Here is a 17,069-nt window from a genome sequence, read left to right on the forward strand (position 1 = left end):
AGCGGCGGTCCGCTGTCCAGCGTTGGGTAGCTTAGGCACACGGGACCTAGGGCAGGTCCCCTTCTCCCCACCCTCAAGCTCCACACAGACACACTGGGAGTGAAAACTTCACAGTTTCTTTAATCTGCACAAATTCCAGAAAACAGCTCCCCTTCACCAGTCTCCCCGTCCATCGACCCCCCCCCAACTCAACCACGGCAGCTCTTTGGAACTAGACATACCTAGGTCCCCTGGCAGCAGCACACTAAGATGGGCCCAGTGGGGTGGCCCGGCTTTGCACCGGGCCAAGGCAGCGACAGCAAGTGCCTGCTCCAGAAGAACCTACTGTCTGCGAAGGCTGAGGGCCAGCAGCCCCAGGAGATGGCCCAGAGCGATGAAGATCACAGGGAGAAGCCTCCGCTAACCCCTGGAGTCCTCTGCGGCGCAAGGCTGGGCTCCAGGGTAGTGGAAAAAGGCAGGCAGCGGGTGAGGTGGGCCTGGGCAGACAGCAGCTCCCTTTGCGCCTTGGGGAGTGAGGTCCAGAGGGGCTGGCCACACTGCCAAAAGCCCGTGGAGGCACTACGGGCGATACATGGCAAAGGCCAGGAGACTGAGGAGCAGGGTGAAACCGGCCAGGCCCAGGGTGGCCGTCAGGGGAAAGAAGGGCCGGTACTGGATCTGGCAGTACCAGAGCAGGAGCAGCAGCAGGAGCAGCAGAGGCAACAGAAGGCTGCCGATTTCCAGCCCGGAGGGGCCGGGCTCTGACCCTGGTGGGCAGGGGGGACGTGGGGGACCGACTCTCGTGGACACGTGGCAGTGGAGAACGCAGTTGGGGGGGAGGTGGAGGCTGCCCAGTGTCTGGGTGTCGTCTCCTAGCAGTTGGCCTTGGTAGATGAGTCGAACCTGCTGTTCCCGGCCCGGAAACTGGGTTCTGAGGAGAGAGGGACCTGGGTAAGAGAGCAGGCCTCAGGAAGTCCTGGTCCTTTGCTCAGAGGACCCATCCCAGCTTTCACCCCTGCCCTCTACAGACCACCCAGATCCTGGCCTCTGGGGGGCAGGTTGGAACAGGTTAACAGGTATAGGGTGTGAGTGTCTAGAGGAGACAGTTTTCTCACACAGAAAGTAAGGGGAAGCTTCAGATACTTCTAGTGGCCCTTCTGTCGTCACCCACCCCATTTTTTATCATTTTGTTCGTACCCTCCTCCCAGCTTACCTTTTCAAGGAGCCAATGGTGTCCTGAGGCCAGGCCCTGGCCACCTGCTCAGAGTCATTGAGAAACTTCAACCGTAGTACTAGGGGTTCCTGAAGGGGGTCCGGAGGTGGTGTTGTGGCTGTGACCCCTGTGTCAGGCTCCGGCTGTGCAGATGGACCTCTGTGTCTCAGGCTGGGGCTCTCAGCCCCCGGGGCCTCCTCTCTGACGCTGTCTGTGGCTGCCATGGCTTCACTGGGCTGTGCTGGTGTTGTGGTCCCTGATGGCTGTGGCAGGGGGTCTGTATTCTCAGTGGTATGTGTTGAGACCCAGGCAAGGGCCAGCACCAGAAGGCAGGCAAGCACCGAGAAAAGGACAGTCACCTCATCACCTACCCCTTCAATCAAGGCCATGGCACCCGAGTTGCCAGAGGTGCTACCGAGCTAGAGAGGTACAAAGAATTGGTGAGAGGCTGCTTTCTGACCAGGAGTCATCCCAACTTCAACAAGCTCTTGAATCCACTGCACTACAACCCTCCCACTGTCCCAGTCAGTCTGTCTTCTTACCTACCCTAGTCGGTCCAGCATCCTGGAGTCCCAAATTTGCCTTCTTGTTATGTCCCTTTGCATCACTAGATTCCAAGTCCTAACTTTGCTGTCTGAGTTCTAGGACTTTATTCAGCTCCCCAATTCACCCAAACCCTGGATCCAAGTAAGGGCCTTGCTCTTCTAAGCAACTGTCTCCTAAATTTAACCTCCATCAAACTTTACCCAAAAGCTTACCTATACTTTTGTCCACTTCATCCCAAAGTTCTCTCCTTCACCTATTCCCAGCATAGCTCATCTGATGCCCTGTCGCTTAAGTTTCTCTACTCGATAGAAGACAGAAGGGTCTCTATAGCCCCTTACCCTCCCCTTTACCATCTACCCAAACCCCACCCACACCACAGACAGCTTCCCAAAGCTTCCCAGACAACGCCAAACGTCAAACTCCGCCCTTGGCCAATCTGGAGCCTAGGGAACTCAGTTGTCTACCCAGCTCGGCCCCTTCTTGGGTCCACCCAAACACCACCCCGCAGCAGCCCTACTCAGCGCCTCCAGGGGCAGCCTCGCCAAACCCAGAGGCCTCCAGACCCTTGATCCTTCCGGGAGAACCTAGACTTAGCTCTCCTCACCCCCAATGGTCCATCACTCCTCCCATCTGCCCGCCCCCCGAGCTGCAGGAGGGCACCAGAGATCTCGGGGCGGGGCATGCAAGGCCAAGCTGTGGCCTGGGGCGACCGGGTGGGCGCGGCCACGCGCGGCGACTCACCGCCCAGCTCCACCAGCTCCATCTCGGCCCCTCGGGCACTTCCGGGCCGGAGGCACCGAGGTCGCAGACACCTGAGGTCCCTCTCCTTCCCCGCTGCCGCGGCCCGTGAGCATTGTGGGAATTGTAGTTCTCCCTGTAGTTCCCGCTCTCCGCCCTGGGGACCCATGCCCCGGGCTGGACCAGCTGTTCCCGGTACCCGCAGATCGTTGATGGCCTACGGGGGCGACCCTGGGGGTGTACTTGTCCACAGAGGTTTGGTCAGAAACAAGAACCTCCCGCTCCGCCGCTAGCTGCCGGGGCATCTGTCACTCCCGACACTAACGTCAGCCTGCAGCACGTCAGAGCGCCCGCGTTGGTGATGCGGTGATGAAGGCTCTAGGGAGCTTAGGTGGCCACTACCCGGACCTCGCCTTCTGTCATAGTGGACGTCAGAAAGCAGCTTGGTTTTCTAAATTGACTCTGTATCCGAGAAGGCGTGGGTTGCCTGCCTCACTTGCTAGGGAGAGTGCCTGACCCTGGCTGCCCCCTTTTCCGGGCCTCTCCTCTTTTGCTCCTGCACCTTGTCCCTACGGGACTGTAAAGCTGGCATAGACTTTGGAGCAGAGCACACATCCTAAGGTCTCACACAGGCTCATCAGCTACATACTCTCTGGTGGGTTATTAAATCTCTGAACAAGTATAATTGTTCTAAGTCAGTTGTAAGGAAGACATTGGATATTTCATTAAATGAGTATGACAACTATGTAAAATATATGTCACTGTATTCACCACACCTACTATTAGTGCACTGGCTTCACCCAAACCTAAGCTGAGAAATTGGCTGAGTGGGGCGGCATGTCACTGTAATCCCAGCACTAGGAGGTTGAGGTGGGAAGATTAGGAGTCTGAAACTACCTTTGGCCACCTACAGAGACCCTCTCTCGTCCCCCAACCTCTTAAAAAAAAAGTGTTTCTGCATAGAGGGTGTGCAGGTAGATCTGTGACAGCTAATCTTTGTAGATTTGTCTTTACTCCAATAGCCACAAACATCTTGAATCGTGGATTTTATAGAGCAGTTTTTGCTTGGGAGTCTGCGTGTCTGTGTACACGTGTGTGATGCATGCAGGTGAGTGTGCATACGTACAGGATTTATTTCTCTCTGCTCCCCTATGCTAGGATTGCAAGCATTGGCAGCCCCGCCTGGCTTTTGACATGAATGCTGCAGAGTCAAATTGAGGTCCTCATGTTTGCAGAGCAAGTCCCTAATTATTAAAAAAATTATATTTGTATGGATGTGTGCCTGAATATATATAAGTGCACCATGTGCATTTCTGGTGCCTCTGGAGGCCAGAAGAGGACATTGGATCACCTAGTACTGGAGTTATAGGCAGGTACTGGAATTATAGACAGTTTTTAGGGGTCACGTGGGTGCTGGGAACTGAACCAGGGTCCTCTGCCAGGGCTGCAAGAGCAGCATGCTCAACAAGCCCAGTAAGTGCTGATAACTCCTGAGCCATCTCTCCAGCCCCACACAGGCCAGTCCTAGTTTTTCCACACAGGGTTTCTCTATGTAGCCCGGGCTGTCCCAGAACTCACTTTGTAGACCAGGCTGGCCTCAAACTCACAAAGATTGCCTGCCTCTGCCTCCTGAACACTGGGATTAAACGTGTACACCACCACCACCTGGCCAGAGATGCTAGTATTACTTTTCAGATTAAGACCATAAAGTTTACAAGCCATTCCTAAAGCCACACAGATAGAAATCACATCATCCAGTAGTTTGAGAGTTCCCAGGGTTGACTAGTTTGCACTCGGTCCTTTGGAAAGTAGGAGAAATGTAGGAAGGAGCAGAGATGTGTAGAAAGTCGAGTAATAGGCAATTTTATTTTGGGGAAAAGTCCAGGTTGGCCTGATAAGTGGGAATGAATGTAAAAAAAAAAGAAAAGAAAAGATGACATATGGGCTAGAAAGGTGGCTCAACAGTTAAGCACAGTGGCATGACTGCTCTTTCGAAGGACCTAGGTTCATTTCTCAGTGCCCAGATGGGAACTCAAAACTATAACTCTGCCAGGCGGCGGTGGTGGCACACGCCTTTAATCCCAGTACTCGGGAGGCAGAGCCAGGCAGATCTCTGTGAGTTCGAGGCCAGCCTGGTCTACAGAGTGATTCTAGGACAGCCAAGCTTGCACAGAGAAACCCTGTCTCAAAAAAGAAAACCAAAGTTTTACGTTTTTACTAATGGTAGACCAAGAATAGGCACATGTCTCTGAAGTTGCTTGGTGTCCAAGCCCAGGGTACAAAGTTTTAAAAGGCAAAAACCATAATTTACATCAAAGTTAGATGAGGGTCATAGTAACCTTGAAACATTTATTTCTGGCAGAGCATAGTAATTATTTCAGACATAACATGACAATTAATTTTTTTGTTTTATTTTTTGTTTTTGAGACGGCTTCTCTATGTAGCCCTGGAACTTGCTTTGTAGATCAGGCTGGACTTGAACTCACATCTCCCTGCCTCTGCCTCCCTCGTGCTGGTACTAAAGGCATGCACGACCACGTCCAGCTGACAATTTTTACTTGTATCTCCTTTAGCTATTTCAGTTTCCTTTAATCATTTTGGTTAATATAACTGGCCCATGGTTAAGGCCATGGGAATCTCAAATGTGTTGCCAAGGCAGACATGACTGTTGGGGATAGAGGGCTGAGAAATGACCAGGCAGACACAAACAAAATAAAGTTAGGACAGGGTGGCATTACCTTAGTCATTTCAGTGGTACTCAGAAGATACCTGGGTGAGCCACTGACAGATTTAGTTCTTTGTGGTGTTTTGTTTTGTTGTTGTTGCTTTTCGTTAAGGACAACTCTCTATTGTTTTTATCTTTATCTGTATGAGTGTTTTGCCTAAGCGTGTGTCTGTGCAACATGTACACTCACATGTGCGCCTGGTGCCTGCAGAGGGTGTCAGATTCCCTGGAACTAGTCACAGATGGATGTGAGCTACCATGTGGGTGCTGGGAATTGAACCCAGGTCCTCTGGAAGAGCAGTCAGTGCTCTGACCACTGAGCCATCTCTCCAGCCCCATTGAAATTCGGATGTTCTTTTCTTGCTTTCTGAGACAGGGTTTCTCTGTGTAGCTCTGGCTGTCCTGGAACTCAGAGATCTGCCTGTCTCTGCTCCCCCACCCCCCACCCCCCCACCCTCCCCCTACCCCCCCCCCCCCCCCCCCCCCCCCCCCCCCCGCCCCGCTAGGATTAAAAGTGTGGGCCACCACTGCTTGGCGTTGCTCTTCTTTTTGAGACAGGTTGGTGATCTTCTAGACTCTGCCTTCCTAGTAACGGGATTACAGGCATGTACTCATATTCGGCTGTTTGGATTCCCTACGTAACCCAGGCTGTCCTTGAACTCCCAATCCTCCTACTCCACCTCCCCTGTGCTAGGACAGGTGTATATCATGACTTCCATCATACTCTAGTAAATTATTCCACAGAGTCACTCCCTTGCACTTGCACATGCCACCTCTTGGAGGTTTTGGGGGACTGCGTTGGGGATGCAGGTTAGCACTGGGACCTTGAAAGGCGCTCTCTGGCCCTAGTAGGGGACAAGATAGACAAGGGGGTAGGACAAGAAAAATTATGAGCCCCATGTGGGTTCTGGTGAGTTCCTGTAATGAACCAATGAACCCTCCTCAATATGGCATGGGATGGTCTTTCGGGAGAGGGCTGTCATTGGGAGATAAGAATTGGGACACTATTGTTTCAAGCGTCGTTTGCAGGGGCCCTCAGGTAAAACTCTCAGGGAGAACTGCAAATAGGCGCGGAGGAACCCGTCCCTGTCTCAGAGCCCCAGCCAGCAGTGGAGGCGGAGAGCCAGGGAAGATAACCACAGCATGATCCCTAGGGCTGACCTCCAGGCCTGGGAACAGAGGTGCGGGTGCCGCACTAAAGGAGGGTGGCGCCGTCGGGCCTGGGCGAGCTTCTCTGCCAATCAGCCCCATTTATCAGCACCCTCGGGCGCAGGGATCTGTTCGGAGTGGGCCAAGGATTCCACACCGGGCCTAGAGCAGCGCAGAGAGATGAAAGCGACAGCTGGCCGGACGTGGGGACAGCGCGGTCGTGTCCCCAGGCGGGTGGCCCTCGAGGCGCCGAGGGTGGGGACGGGCGAGCCGGCGGAAGGGCCTAGGCGGGTGGGTGGGGCCGCACGCCGCGGCCAACGCGCGGCTCTTGGGGGTGGAGGCTGCGGAGCTTGCGAGCGAGCGAGGGGCGGGGGCGCAGGGCGACGCGCTGGAGGGGCGGGGGCGGCTGGGAGGGGGGCTCGGCTGCGTGTGCCGGAGCCGGCGGGGGCGGCGGTGCGTGCGCATGACGCGGGGGGAGGGCCCCGGGCCGCGCGCTCCCGGTCCCGTTGTTGTTGCCGCTGGAGGCAGCTCCGAGGCGGCGGGATCTCGGCGCCGGTAAACGCCGGGCGGCGGCCCCAGCGTGCGTGGCCGCGCCTTCTGGCCTCCGCTCCGGGCCTCATGCGTTAGCCCGGCGCCGCGCGCTTCATAGTTCGGGTCCTTCCAGCCTCGCGCGCCCGCTCGCCGCCGCCGCCGCGCCGCCCCTGGCCCTGGCTGGGCCCGCTTCGGGCCCCGCTGCTCCGGAGCCATGAACTTCCAGGCGGGCGGGGGCCAGAGTCCTCAGCAGCAGCAGAGCCTGGCGGCGCCGGGGGGCGGCGGCGGCGGCGGCGGTGGAGCGGGGGGCGGCGGGCAGTTCGGCGGCGCGGGGCCCGGAGCCGGGGGTGGCGGCCCCTCGCAGCAGCTGGCCGGCGGGCCCCCCCAACAGTTCGCGCTCTCTAACTCGGCCGCTATCCGGGCCGAGATCCAGCGCTTTGAGTCGGTACACCCCAACATCTACGCCATCTACGATCTGATCGAACGCATCGAGGATTTGGCGCTGCAGAACCAGATCCGGGAGCACGTCATCTCCATCGAGGGTGAGCAGAGCCGGGGGGCTGCGGGATCTGGGGCGCGATGGCCTTTGCAGCGCTGGCCCGGGGACTCCATGGCCCCGGCCCGGCCCGGCCCCTCTCTGGCGCTCAGGAGTCTTGTGGAGCAGAGGTTCGCGATTTGCTAATCCGCGCTGCAGAGCCCAGGTCTAGGTTTTTTCGTGTCTTATTCAGGAACACTTTTTTGGGGGAGGGGGAGGGGGTTCTGTCTTGAGCTAGTGGACACGTTTTTCTGCTCTTCGTGACCCAAGATGTGAAGGTGGTGTCGCTCCAAAGACTGATGCACTGAGTCGCCAAAGACAGGAGGGCCTTGGGGCCACATCTGGCCAGGCATGGTCGGGCCCGATGGGCGCGACGGAAGACCTTGTTGGGTCGTGAAGGTGGGGCCGATGCTTGAGAATAATCTTAGCTACTGTCCTGGCCCTGCCCGGCAGTAGGGGTAGAGGATCAGAGCCTCGGGTTAGTGGATGGCAGCCTTCCTGGGCCGTTCCAGCAGCCTTCGGAGGGTGGCGCTCCCCGCGGCGCCCTCTCCCGACGCACACCCACCCCCACGCTTCTGCGGCCGGGCGGGCGCGGGCCTGGCCTGGCGCAGGGCTGGGAAGCTGTGGCCGCGTGGGAGGCGCAGGATGGTCCCTCTGCGCGCTGGCAGTGACCTCTAACCCCTAGGACATTCATGCCTGCTTAACCCGGAGGCATACGTGGGGCTACCGGATGCTGACTGACCTCCAGGGAGGTCGGGCCTGGATCTAGGGACTATAAACCCCAGAGCATTCGCTGCTCCTAACAATGCTCCTTCCTGTGGGCACTTGGGCCCTGAACTCATGCCACTGAGGGGCACATTAACTGGGGGCACACTGCTGGCAAGAAGCCCCGTGACCTCTGGTGTAGTGGAGGCCGGCTGGCAGTAGCAACAGGCACCCCAGTGGCAGCGTTGACCTTCTAGCTAGCTTGGACAGATGGGCCTCGCCCTGGTCCATCTGCTTCCCTTTCCAACTCTGCTCGAAGGGGGACGCCCACCAGCAGGAGGTGGGTTCTGCCTTAGTGGCAGTGCAGGGAGAGCCAAGGCCAGTTGCTGCTGACATGGAGTTGAGAAGGGTTTGCCCACTCTTTGGGCCCTGTAGTTCGGATCCTGTTCCCGTCTTTACCTTGTGTGAGGCTCTGGAACCCTCTGTACTTGAACATCCCTGGTTTGCTTTTTTAAGGGATCCATAGCTGATGAGTCTTGAGTCTTTTGTGAGTAGAGCCTCCCCCTGCCCCCCTTGAGATCTGGGTCCTTTTGTTGTAACATTGCCTTCTGACTTCCTTCTGATCTTCTCCCAGCCTGCTTTCGTCTCTTCCCTCTCAAGGCAGAGTTCACTGTGAACTAATTAGGTGACAGAAAAAACTCATTAACATGGATCTGAGTAAACGGCCTGATTCATTGCTGTGGCTGGAGATTAGGAGGTGGCATTTGTGTGAGCCCAGGGTCTTCAGAAGAGATTCCATTTTTCTCTTAGATGCAGAGAGAGTGAGGCTAGAAGAGACTGTTCTCTGTGCTTCCCTATTCCTGGAGGAAGTATGAACTCCGAAGGTTATTTCCCCTGCCTTTTGGGGGAATGAAGCAACTTACTGGACAGCCACCAGTGTGTGTGTGTGTGTGTGTGTGTGTGTGTGTGTGTGAGAGAGAGAGAGAGAGAGAGAGAGAGAGAGAGAGAGAGAGAGAGAATGTGTGTGTGTGTGTGTGTGTGTGTGTGTGTGTGTGTGTGTGTGTGTGTGTGTGTATTGGGGGATCAGCTGTCCCGGAGACTTTCCAGAGCAGGGAGAAGACAGGCTGAGTGGGCGCCACATCTAATTCCTGTTTATTAGTGTTATTAGTGACCTAAGTCACCCCTGCTCACATACCAGATTGGGCATCTTCTGTGCAAGTCATGGTCCTGGGAAGTACTTGGTTTGGTTTTTATCTCTGTCTTAAGTTCCACATGATAGGCAGCATTTCCCCTCCCAGAGCCCTCCCCCAGACTAACTTCTCCATTGTGGTTTGGAAGTACCCTACCATTCCATCTGCTTAGCTTGGAAGCTTTGTGTCACCATCATGAAATCCTGAGACTCAGCCGATGATCATTGTCACCAGACTGACCCAGCTGTCTCCTCCCTGTCCCTGCTACCTTGCTGCCTGGAGAAGTGTGCTAGCATCTTTTTCCACCTTCCCCTTCCAGGCCTCTCCTGGGAACCCATTTTTTTTTTTTACCCCCACCCTACTGGCTTTCACACTTCTATCGCCCCAGCTTTTCCACTGTAGGCAGGCTACAAAAAAAAAAAAAAAAAAAAGCCCAAACCCAACCAACCAGACTACTTCTCCAGTGTTGAGCCCTGTAATGCTTCCTGCGGTAGAATTCTCCATCTGCCTAACCATGTTGATCTGTCCTGTTAGGCAGTGTTCCCACCTTGGCCAGAGTAGGGAGGTAGTAGCATGTGGGCGGGCCCTTGCTTTCTGTTTGGACTGAGCCCTCAGCCCAGCAGACCTAGGCTGTTACATAAACAGTTTCCAGGAGCCTGTGCTTCAAGGGATTGAGCTTCCTTGTGCCAAGGGCTGACATTTCACCTGCTTCAGTTAATCTTTGGTGAAGGGCTCATTTGTCTTATCAGAAGGTGACTGCCAGAACCATTTCAAACATCAACATTCCTTTCCTAGTCAAGAGAAAACACCTGCCTATCACTAGGCCCCAGGGAAGGAAAGAAGCACCCACCAGGAGCCGGGAGTCGGGCCTGGAAGATAACTGCATGCAGGCCCTCCGAGCCATTCAGCCTTGCCAGTGAGAAACCGAGGCTCAGAGAAGGGAGGGACCAAGGCTAACCCAGCCTGACACCTGGCTTGGGATCAGCATTCTCTCCCAGGGAAGAGTTCCCTCAGCTCTCACAGTCTCCTGGTTGTGTCCTAGAAAGAAGAATGCAGGGACCCCAGGGCTTCAGTTGATGGCCGTGAGTGGGGCAGAGAGACACTAGACCTAGCCACCCAGGAACCCAGAGAAGGTATTGGGAGAAGCAGCTCCAGTGGTTTAGGAAGGCACCCTTGAGCAGGTGTGTGTCTGCGGGGGATGGGGCAGCAGGGCCTGCAGCCCAGCTCAGTTTCCGGTTTGGGCTCTGGGCCTGGAAGTGGACAGTGCCTATGTGCGTGTGCCATATGGCTACTATTGTGTACGCAGGAACCCGGCTTTGTCTGCTGCATGAAACCCCTCTGTTTTCCCTGGGGTTTGTGTTTCTTGAGAGGTTCCTTGGAGCATTCCTGTCATCTCCTTGGATTGTTGTCATTCATGCAGTTCCCGCTCTGCCTTCCTTCCTACCCAGACAGTGGCTTAAGTGATATCCCAAAGGAACCGGGAGGAAGAGAGACGGGTTTCTTCCTGTTTGCTTCAAGCCTCTGCTAGACAGAGAAGGGGCCAGGTGCGTTGGGAAAGCCCAGAGGAAGCAGGAAGAGGGTTCCAGCCACAGCCCCTGCCTGACTCGCCTTGAGTGTTATGACTGCATTTTGCCATTGTCCTGCAATTTCTCTTACCATAGCCCTGCCATAAGGAAAGGACATGGAAGCTAGTTCCACTTAGGGACGGGAAGCTCCTGAGCTCCTAACTTTACTGATTATTCTGGGTAGTCTCCACCTGGCCAGGATTCTCAAGACAGGATCTGCTGCCTTGTGAAATGCCCAAGCTAGGCTTTCCCCAGAGGCCCCAACGTGCAGGTCAGGAATGGGCTGGAACCTACATCTGTCACTCTGTAATCCTAGTTAGCTATTTTAGTGGGGAATGTAGGACTTTGCACACAAGGGTTCTAGGAATTCTGAAAAAGAGGATACCCCTGTGGGGTGCTGGTAGGCAGCAAAACGTGTATTTGTTCCCAGTTCATCTCTCTAACTCCTGCTGGGTTGGCCCACTTGCATCTGGGCCTCAGAACACTGGAGAACAAAGGTCAGGAAGGAAGAGGAGACGCCGTAAGGGCTGGGCCCAGCTGCCCCGGGGATGGTTCACGGGGCCGGAGACGGCAGAGGGCTCCGGGGGTGGCAGCCATGAAGCTGGGTTTTCTGAAAGCAGGGTAAAGCTGGGAGATCTATCTGCTTCAGGGCTGGAAGGGACAGGTGGAGGCTGCTCTCAGGCCCCTTCACTCCATTGGCTGCAGGGTCGGTGCCTGTTGAAGCCTTCCTCATCGGGGAGGCGGCCTCTGCCCCGAAGTCCCACCTGCATCCATCCTCCCTTCCTGCTACCCTCTCTCCTCAAGTGGGAGCTGGGCGTGTGGTTGGCAGGGTTTCCCACCCAGGGGGATAGGATTATGTTGGGGGTGGTCTGAGAACATGTATGTAGTGTTGAGGTTCTATAGCAGGTTGGTCTCTGTGGCTAGCCTCTGTGTCCATAGGGGACAGACGGGTGAAGTGGGCAGAGGACAGTAGGGAAGGAAATTTCTTTTAATTGGAAAAACTTTTTTCATGCGATATATTTTGATCATGTTTTTACCCCTTCTCCAATTCCAGGTCCTTCCTACCTCTCTACCCACTCACCTTTATGTTCTTTTCACCCCTCTATAAAAAAGAAACACACACACACACACACACACACACACACACACACACACAACCCTACAAAAACAGAAACTAAAGTATACAAGTAAAAATCAATAAGAAAAAAGAAAAAATCCCAAACAAAACGAGGCAAAAAGTCTACAAAAACACCATTTGTGTTTGTTTTGTGTTGGCCAATTACTCCTGAGCATGGGATGGGGCCTGCCTTGAAGTGTAGCTAATATACTCCATTGGAGAAAACTGATTTTTCCTTTTCCAGGGAATATCTTCTTGGTTGGGGGTGGGAGCCTGTGTCCACTTCCTCTCAGCACTGGGACCCCATATTCCTTGAACCACTGCAGGTCACATGTACACTCTCACAGTCTCTGTGAGTTCTTATGTGCGTCAGTCCTGCTGGGTCTGGAAGACACTGTTTGCCTGGAGTCATCTATGGCCTCTAGCTCACACAATCTGTCTCTACATAGCTCCCTGAACTTTGAAGGAAGGGGTTTGATAAAGACATCCCACGTAGAGCTGAGTGATCTATCATTGCCCAGTTGTGGGTGTCTGTGTTAGCTGGGAAAGGAAATTGTTTTTTTTACTTTTGTTGTTGTTGTTGTTTTGTTTTTCAAGACAGGTTTTCTCTGTGTAACAGTCCTGGCTGTCCTGGAACTCACTCTGTAGACCAGGCTGACCTTGAACTCACAGAGATCTGCCTGCCTCTGCCTCCTGAGTGCTAGGATCAAAGGTGCGCACCACCACCCCCCAGGGGGAAAGGAATTTTGAATGCTTTTTCCTATATTTATTTATTTCCATCTTCCGATATCTCAAGAAACCATGAGAGCTGGTGCCTCCTCTGTAGGACACGGGTGGCCTGGGAGGGTTCAGGCCAGAGTGTGGAGTGGCCTGCGTGAGAGTGGGTCCCTCACCACGTGTGCATTTGCCTTTGAGTCCTTGGCAGCTGTCGTGTCCCAGCGAATGTCACGTCGGCACAGGGGCAGGGGGACTCTGACCTTGTCAGACAGGTATCCCTCGGGCCATGGGGACTTGGGGAAACGAATGCCTTCCCGTTCCTCATTGCCTGCATGTCAGCCTGTATTGCCACATTCTCTGTCAGGTAAACTGAATGGAGCTTAATCCTGGTGATTGGCCCTGCTGCTGCCTTCTGTCTCCTAGTGTGTGCCCAGGACAAGGAGCTGCTCCCTTGTCCAATGGACCCGGCCCTGGGGTGGAGGTGGGATGGGAAGGTGAGCAGGCAGATGGGACAGGTGTGTTGTTTACCTGTGTCCCGAAAGCAAGATAGACTTCCTCAGTGTTGCACAGTTCCCCTCGTTTTTCAAAATGTCCTTTCCATTTTGCACATGAAATGGCCTGGGACTTAGAATAGCCTCCCTGAGGTCCCAGAATGAGCCACAGGGCCAGGGCCTTGGCCTGGTGTTCCTGCTCCTCGCTTGGGTGAACTCGAGAAGGTGTGGTCAGGTGGGCACATGGTTGGCTCACATAGATGGCTCCAGGGGAAGTTTTTGAGATTCAAACTGCCCTGGAGTTGAGAAACTTGTAGACTATAGTTTACAGCGACTCAGGCCTCTTCTTCCTTGGTGTGATTTCTTCCTTTCTTTCTTTTTTAAAGATTTATGTATTTTTATGTGCATTGGTGTTTTGCCTGCATGTATGCCTGTAAGAGTGCCAGATACCCTGGAACTGGAGTTACAGACAGTTGTGAGCTGTCCTGTAGGTGCTGGGAATTGAACCAGGCTCCTCTGGAAGAGCAGTCAGTGCTTTTAACTACTGAGCTGTCTCTCTGCCAACCCCGCCAACCCCGTGTAATTTTTTCCTGGATATCTAGAATCCCCCAACTGAAACAGCTAAGTGTGTAGAGATAGCATAAATGAAGAGATGCTTACCCCAGAGGCGTTATAGAATATGTTCTTTAAAAAAAAAAAAAAAAACTCAGTAGGGGCTGGAGAGATGGCTCAGCGGTTAAGAACACTGACTGCTCTTCCAGAGGACCTGGGTCCTATTCCCAGCACCCACCTGGCAGCTCACAACTCTAGTTCCAGGGGACCCAACACCCATGGCAAAACACCAATGCACATAAAATAAAAATAAAAAAATCTCAGCGGGTGGTGGTGCAGGCTTTTAGTCCCAGCACTGGGGAGGCAGAGGCAGGTGGATCTCTGTGAGTTCGAAGCCAGCCTGGTCTACAGAGTGAGTTCTAGGACAGCCAGGGCTACACAGAGAAACCCTGTCTTGAAAAAGAACAACAGAAAACCCTCGTTTTTTGCCATCATAGTTGTGTACACCTTTAATTCCAGCACTCAGGAGGCAGAGGCAGGTGGATCTCTGTGAGTTTGAGGCCAGCCTGGTCTATGTAGGAAGTTCCAGCCAGCCAAAGCTTCATAGTGAGACCTTATCTCAAACTAAATAAATAGAACCAGCCTCATCTGAAGGACTGAAGAAATGGCTCAGCGGTTGAGGACACTTAGCGCTCTTTTAGAGGAACTGGGTTAAGTTCCCAGCCTCTGCATCACAGTACACAGCCATCTGTGACTGTAGTTCCAGGGGATCTGACCCTCATAGGCATCGGGCATGTATGTGGTACAGATATGCACATGCAGACTGCTTCAGTTAGCTTTCGGTTGTTGTGATAAACACCATAACCAAAAGCAACTTGGGGAAGAAAGGGTTCATTTCATCTTACAGCTTCTATTCCATCTGGAAGGGAAGTCTGCAGTTTCCCAAGGCAGGAATCTGGAGGGGGAATGCTGTTTACTGGCTTGCCCTCCGGGCTTCCATTTAGCTACCTTTCCTTTTTTCTTTTTTGATGTTATTTTTGTTTTCGAAACAGGGTTTCTCTGTATCCTTGGCTGTCCTGGAACTCACTCTGTAGACCAGGCTGGCCTTGAACTCAGAAATTTGCCTGCCTCTGCCTCCCAAGTGCTGGGATGAAAGGCATACACTACGCCACTGGTTCCAGCTATCTTTCTTTCTTTCTTTTTTTTTTTTGGTTTTTCGAGACAGGGTTTCTCTGTGTAGCTTTGCGCCTGTCCTGGAACTCAGTTGGTAGCCCAGGCTGGCCTCGAACTCACAGAGATCCGCCTGGCTCTGCCTCCCAAGTGCTGGGATGAAAGGCGTGTGCCACCACCGCCCGGCCCAGCTATCTTTCTTACACCTCCCAGGACCATCTGCCTGGGGTTGGCACCGCCTACAATGCGTTGTGCCCTCCCACATCAATTGATTGATGACTCAAGAAAATGTACCACATGCTTGCCCCAGGCCAGTCTGATGGGGCATTTTATCAATGGGTTCTGATCCTCAGATGACTTTAGGTTGTTCACAGAAAAACTATCCAGCACAGCTAAAATACATACACAAAAATCTCTCTTTTTTTTTTTGAGGTTTCTCTATGTAGCCCTGGCTGTCCAGGAACTCACTATGTAGACCAGGCTGGCCCCCAACTCTGAGATCTGCCTGCCTCTGCCTCCCAAATGCTGTGACCAAAGGCTTGTACTACCACTGCCCAGCACTAAAAACCTCATTTAATGCATGCCTATGTGTTAAAAATAAGTATGTGTTTGTTATAACTAACTCATATATAGCAAAGGAAGTTTAACCATACTGTCCTGCCTTCCTACCTGGAAGTTCCTGTCAGGAGCATCTGTCATGTTTCTTTTTAGGCTCTTTCCCTCTGTGGCTCTTTGGTGGATTTTTGTATTGCTGGTTTTTATATTAAAGGTAGAATTTTGGAGTTTGGTTTTGTGCATGTGTGTGTGCACTCGTGTGAGTGTGTGCACTCGTGGAGGAAGGAGGTCAGCGCTGATGTCTTCCTCAGTTGTTCTCCAACCTATTTTTGAGACAAGGTCTCTCACTGAACCTGGCCTCGCTGATTCAGCTAAACTGGCTGGCCGTCAAGTCCCAGGGATTCTCCTGTCTGTGTCTCTCTCTCCCCAGTGCTGTGATGACAGGCACGTGTCACCGTGCCCAGCTTTTCTATGTGGGTGCTAGGGACTGAATTCAGGTCCTTACATTTTGTTTCTTTGTTTGAGACTCAGTGTGGTCCTAGCTGGCCTAGAACTTGCTGTGTGATGGAGGATGACCTTGAACTGCTGCTTCTCCTGCCTTTTCCTCCCCCGGTGTTGGGATTATAGGTTCACAACTTCATGTGGGCTTTACACTTTAAAAAAAGATTTATTAGCTGGGCAGTGGTGGTGCATGCCTTCAATCCCAGCACTTGGGAGACAGAAGCAGATGGAACTCTATGAGTTCGAGGACAGCCTGGTCTACAAAGCAAATTCCAGGACAGCCAGAGCTACACAGAGAAACCCTGTCTTGAAAAACTGAAAAATTTTTTTTATTTTATATGCATGAGTGTTTTGCCTGCAAGTATGAATGTGCACAATGTGTGCATGCCTGGTACCAGTGGAATTGGAGTTATGGACAGTTCTGAGTTGTCATGTGGGTTCTGGGAACTGAACCCCAGTCCTCTGCAAGAACAAGTGCTCCTAACCACTGAGCCACCTCTCAGCCAGCCTCACCCCACCCCGCACTTGACTTTTTTGTTTTGTTTTGTGGCAGATGCTGCAGGGGGAGAAGAGGAACCAGAGGTTCAGCTCCTCACAGCAAGAATCCTTTGTTAATTGGCAGCCCCCTGGACAGGCAGTGAGGCTACTGGGTCCTTGTCCCTACTCTGCCTCTGCCTGGCTAGGACAGTTTAGGCAATTTACTCCATGGCTCCATGCCTATCTTTCCAGAGTCATATTTCAGTTGTGGCCACCTAACAATTGCAGTTACAGTATTTGGAACCATCTCAGTCTTGGCTCTTGGGCCAGGGGTCCCAGCTGCCAACTAGGGGACTGAGGAGGACTCCAAGCTCAGCACAGATCCTTCTCTCTTGAGGCTTCTAAGATGTCTCACCTGAGAGCCTACAGGGGGAATAGAGCCTGTGGGAAGAAGGAGAGTTTCTGTGCCTCAGTTTACACATTTGGCATGTCTTAGTCTTGGTGTGCTTAGGATAGCAGGATCTTACATGAGCTAGGCTGGTGCCTGGTATGGAGCCAGCCCATGTTGATGGTAGTCATTATTCCAGAAGGCAGCGCAGAATCCTATTTACGG

General features: G+C 53.3%; 2 protein-coding genes across 8 annotated transcripts in view; one reads left to right on the forward strand and one right to left on the reverse strand.

Annotated features, from left to right (window-relative positions):
- Positions 1 to 100: 100 nt before the first annotated feature.
- Tmub1 (transmembrane and ubiquitin like domain containing 1) lies at positions 101 to 3,108 on the reverse strand. 4 transcript variants are annotated; one of them, XM_052722181.1, is made up of 3 exons: positions 2,480 to 3,108; positions 1,193 to 1,611; positions 101 to 910 (listed from the first exon to the last, which is right to left on the reverse strand). In XM_052722181.1, the coding sequence occupies exons 2-3, from the start codon at positions 1,579 to 1,581 to the stop codon at positions 559 to 561; spliced, it is 741 nt and encodes a 246-aa protein (XP_052578141.1). In that variant the 5' UTR covers positions 1,582 to 1,611; positions 2,480 to 3,108; the 3' UTR covers positions 101 to 558. The 4 variants fall into 4 exon arrangements, with proteins under 4 accessions (XP_052578141.1, XP_052578144.1, XP_052578142.1 ...); XM_052722184.1 differs by lacking the exon at positions 2,480 to 3,108 and adding an exon at positions 1,951 to 2,424; XM_052722182.1 differs by lacking the exon at positions 2,480 to 3,108 and adding an exon at positions 1,739 to 2,423.
- A 3,708-nt stretch (positions 3,109 to 6,816) lies between these two features.
- Positions 6,817 to 17,069, forward strand: part of Agap3 (ArfGAP with GTPase domain, ankyrin repeat and PH domain 3) — a 53,955-nt gene continuing 43,702 nt past the window's right edge. The window contains exon 1 of one of the 4 annotated variants that reach the window (XM_052722301.1): positions 6,817 to 7,423. In XM_052722301.1, coding sequence (XP_052578261.1) covers positions 7,096 to 7,423 — 328 coding nt within the window. In that variant the 5' untranslated portion in view covers positions 6,817 to 7,095. The remainder of the gene's footprint in view (positions 7,424 to 17,069) is intronic. The other 3 variants (XM_052722302.1, XM_052722304.1, XM_052722303.1) reach the window with 3 other exon arrangements.

Source organism: Peromyscus californicus, unplaced genomic scaffold (genome assembly GCF_007827085.1).
Source record: "Peromyscus californicus insignis strain IS unplaced genomic scaffold, ASM782708v3 Scaffold_6__1_contigs__length_162567912, whole genome shotgun sequence".
Taxonomy (NCBI): Eukaryota; Metazoa; Chordata; class Mammalia; order Rodentia; family Cricetidae; genus Peromyscus; species Peromyscus californicus.

Coding starts and splice junctions, on each gene's coding strand:
- Tmub1 (XM_052722181.1), bottom strand. CDS start 1,581: ATGGCCTTGATTGAAGGGGTAGGTGATGAGGTGACTGTCCTTTTCTCG. Junction 911..1,192: donor ACCATTGGCTCCTTGAAAAG/GTAAGCTGGGAG, acceptor CTCTCTCCTCAG/AACCCAGTTTCCGGGCCGGG.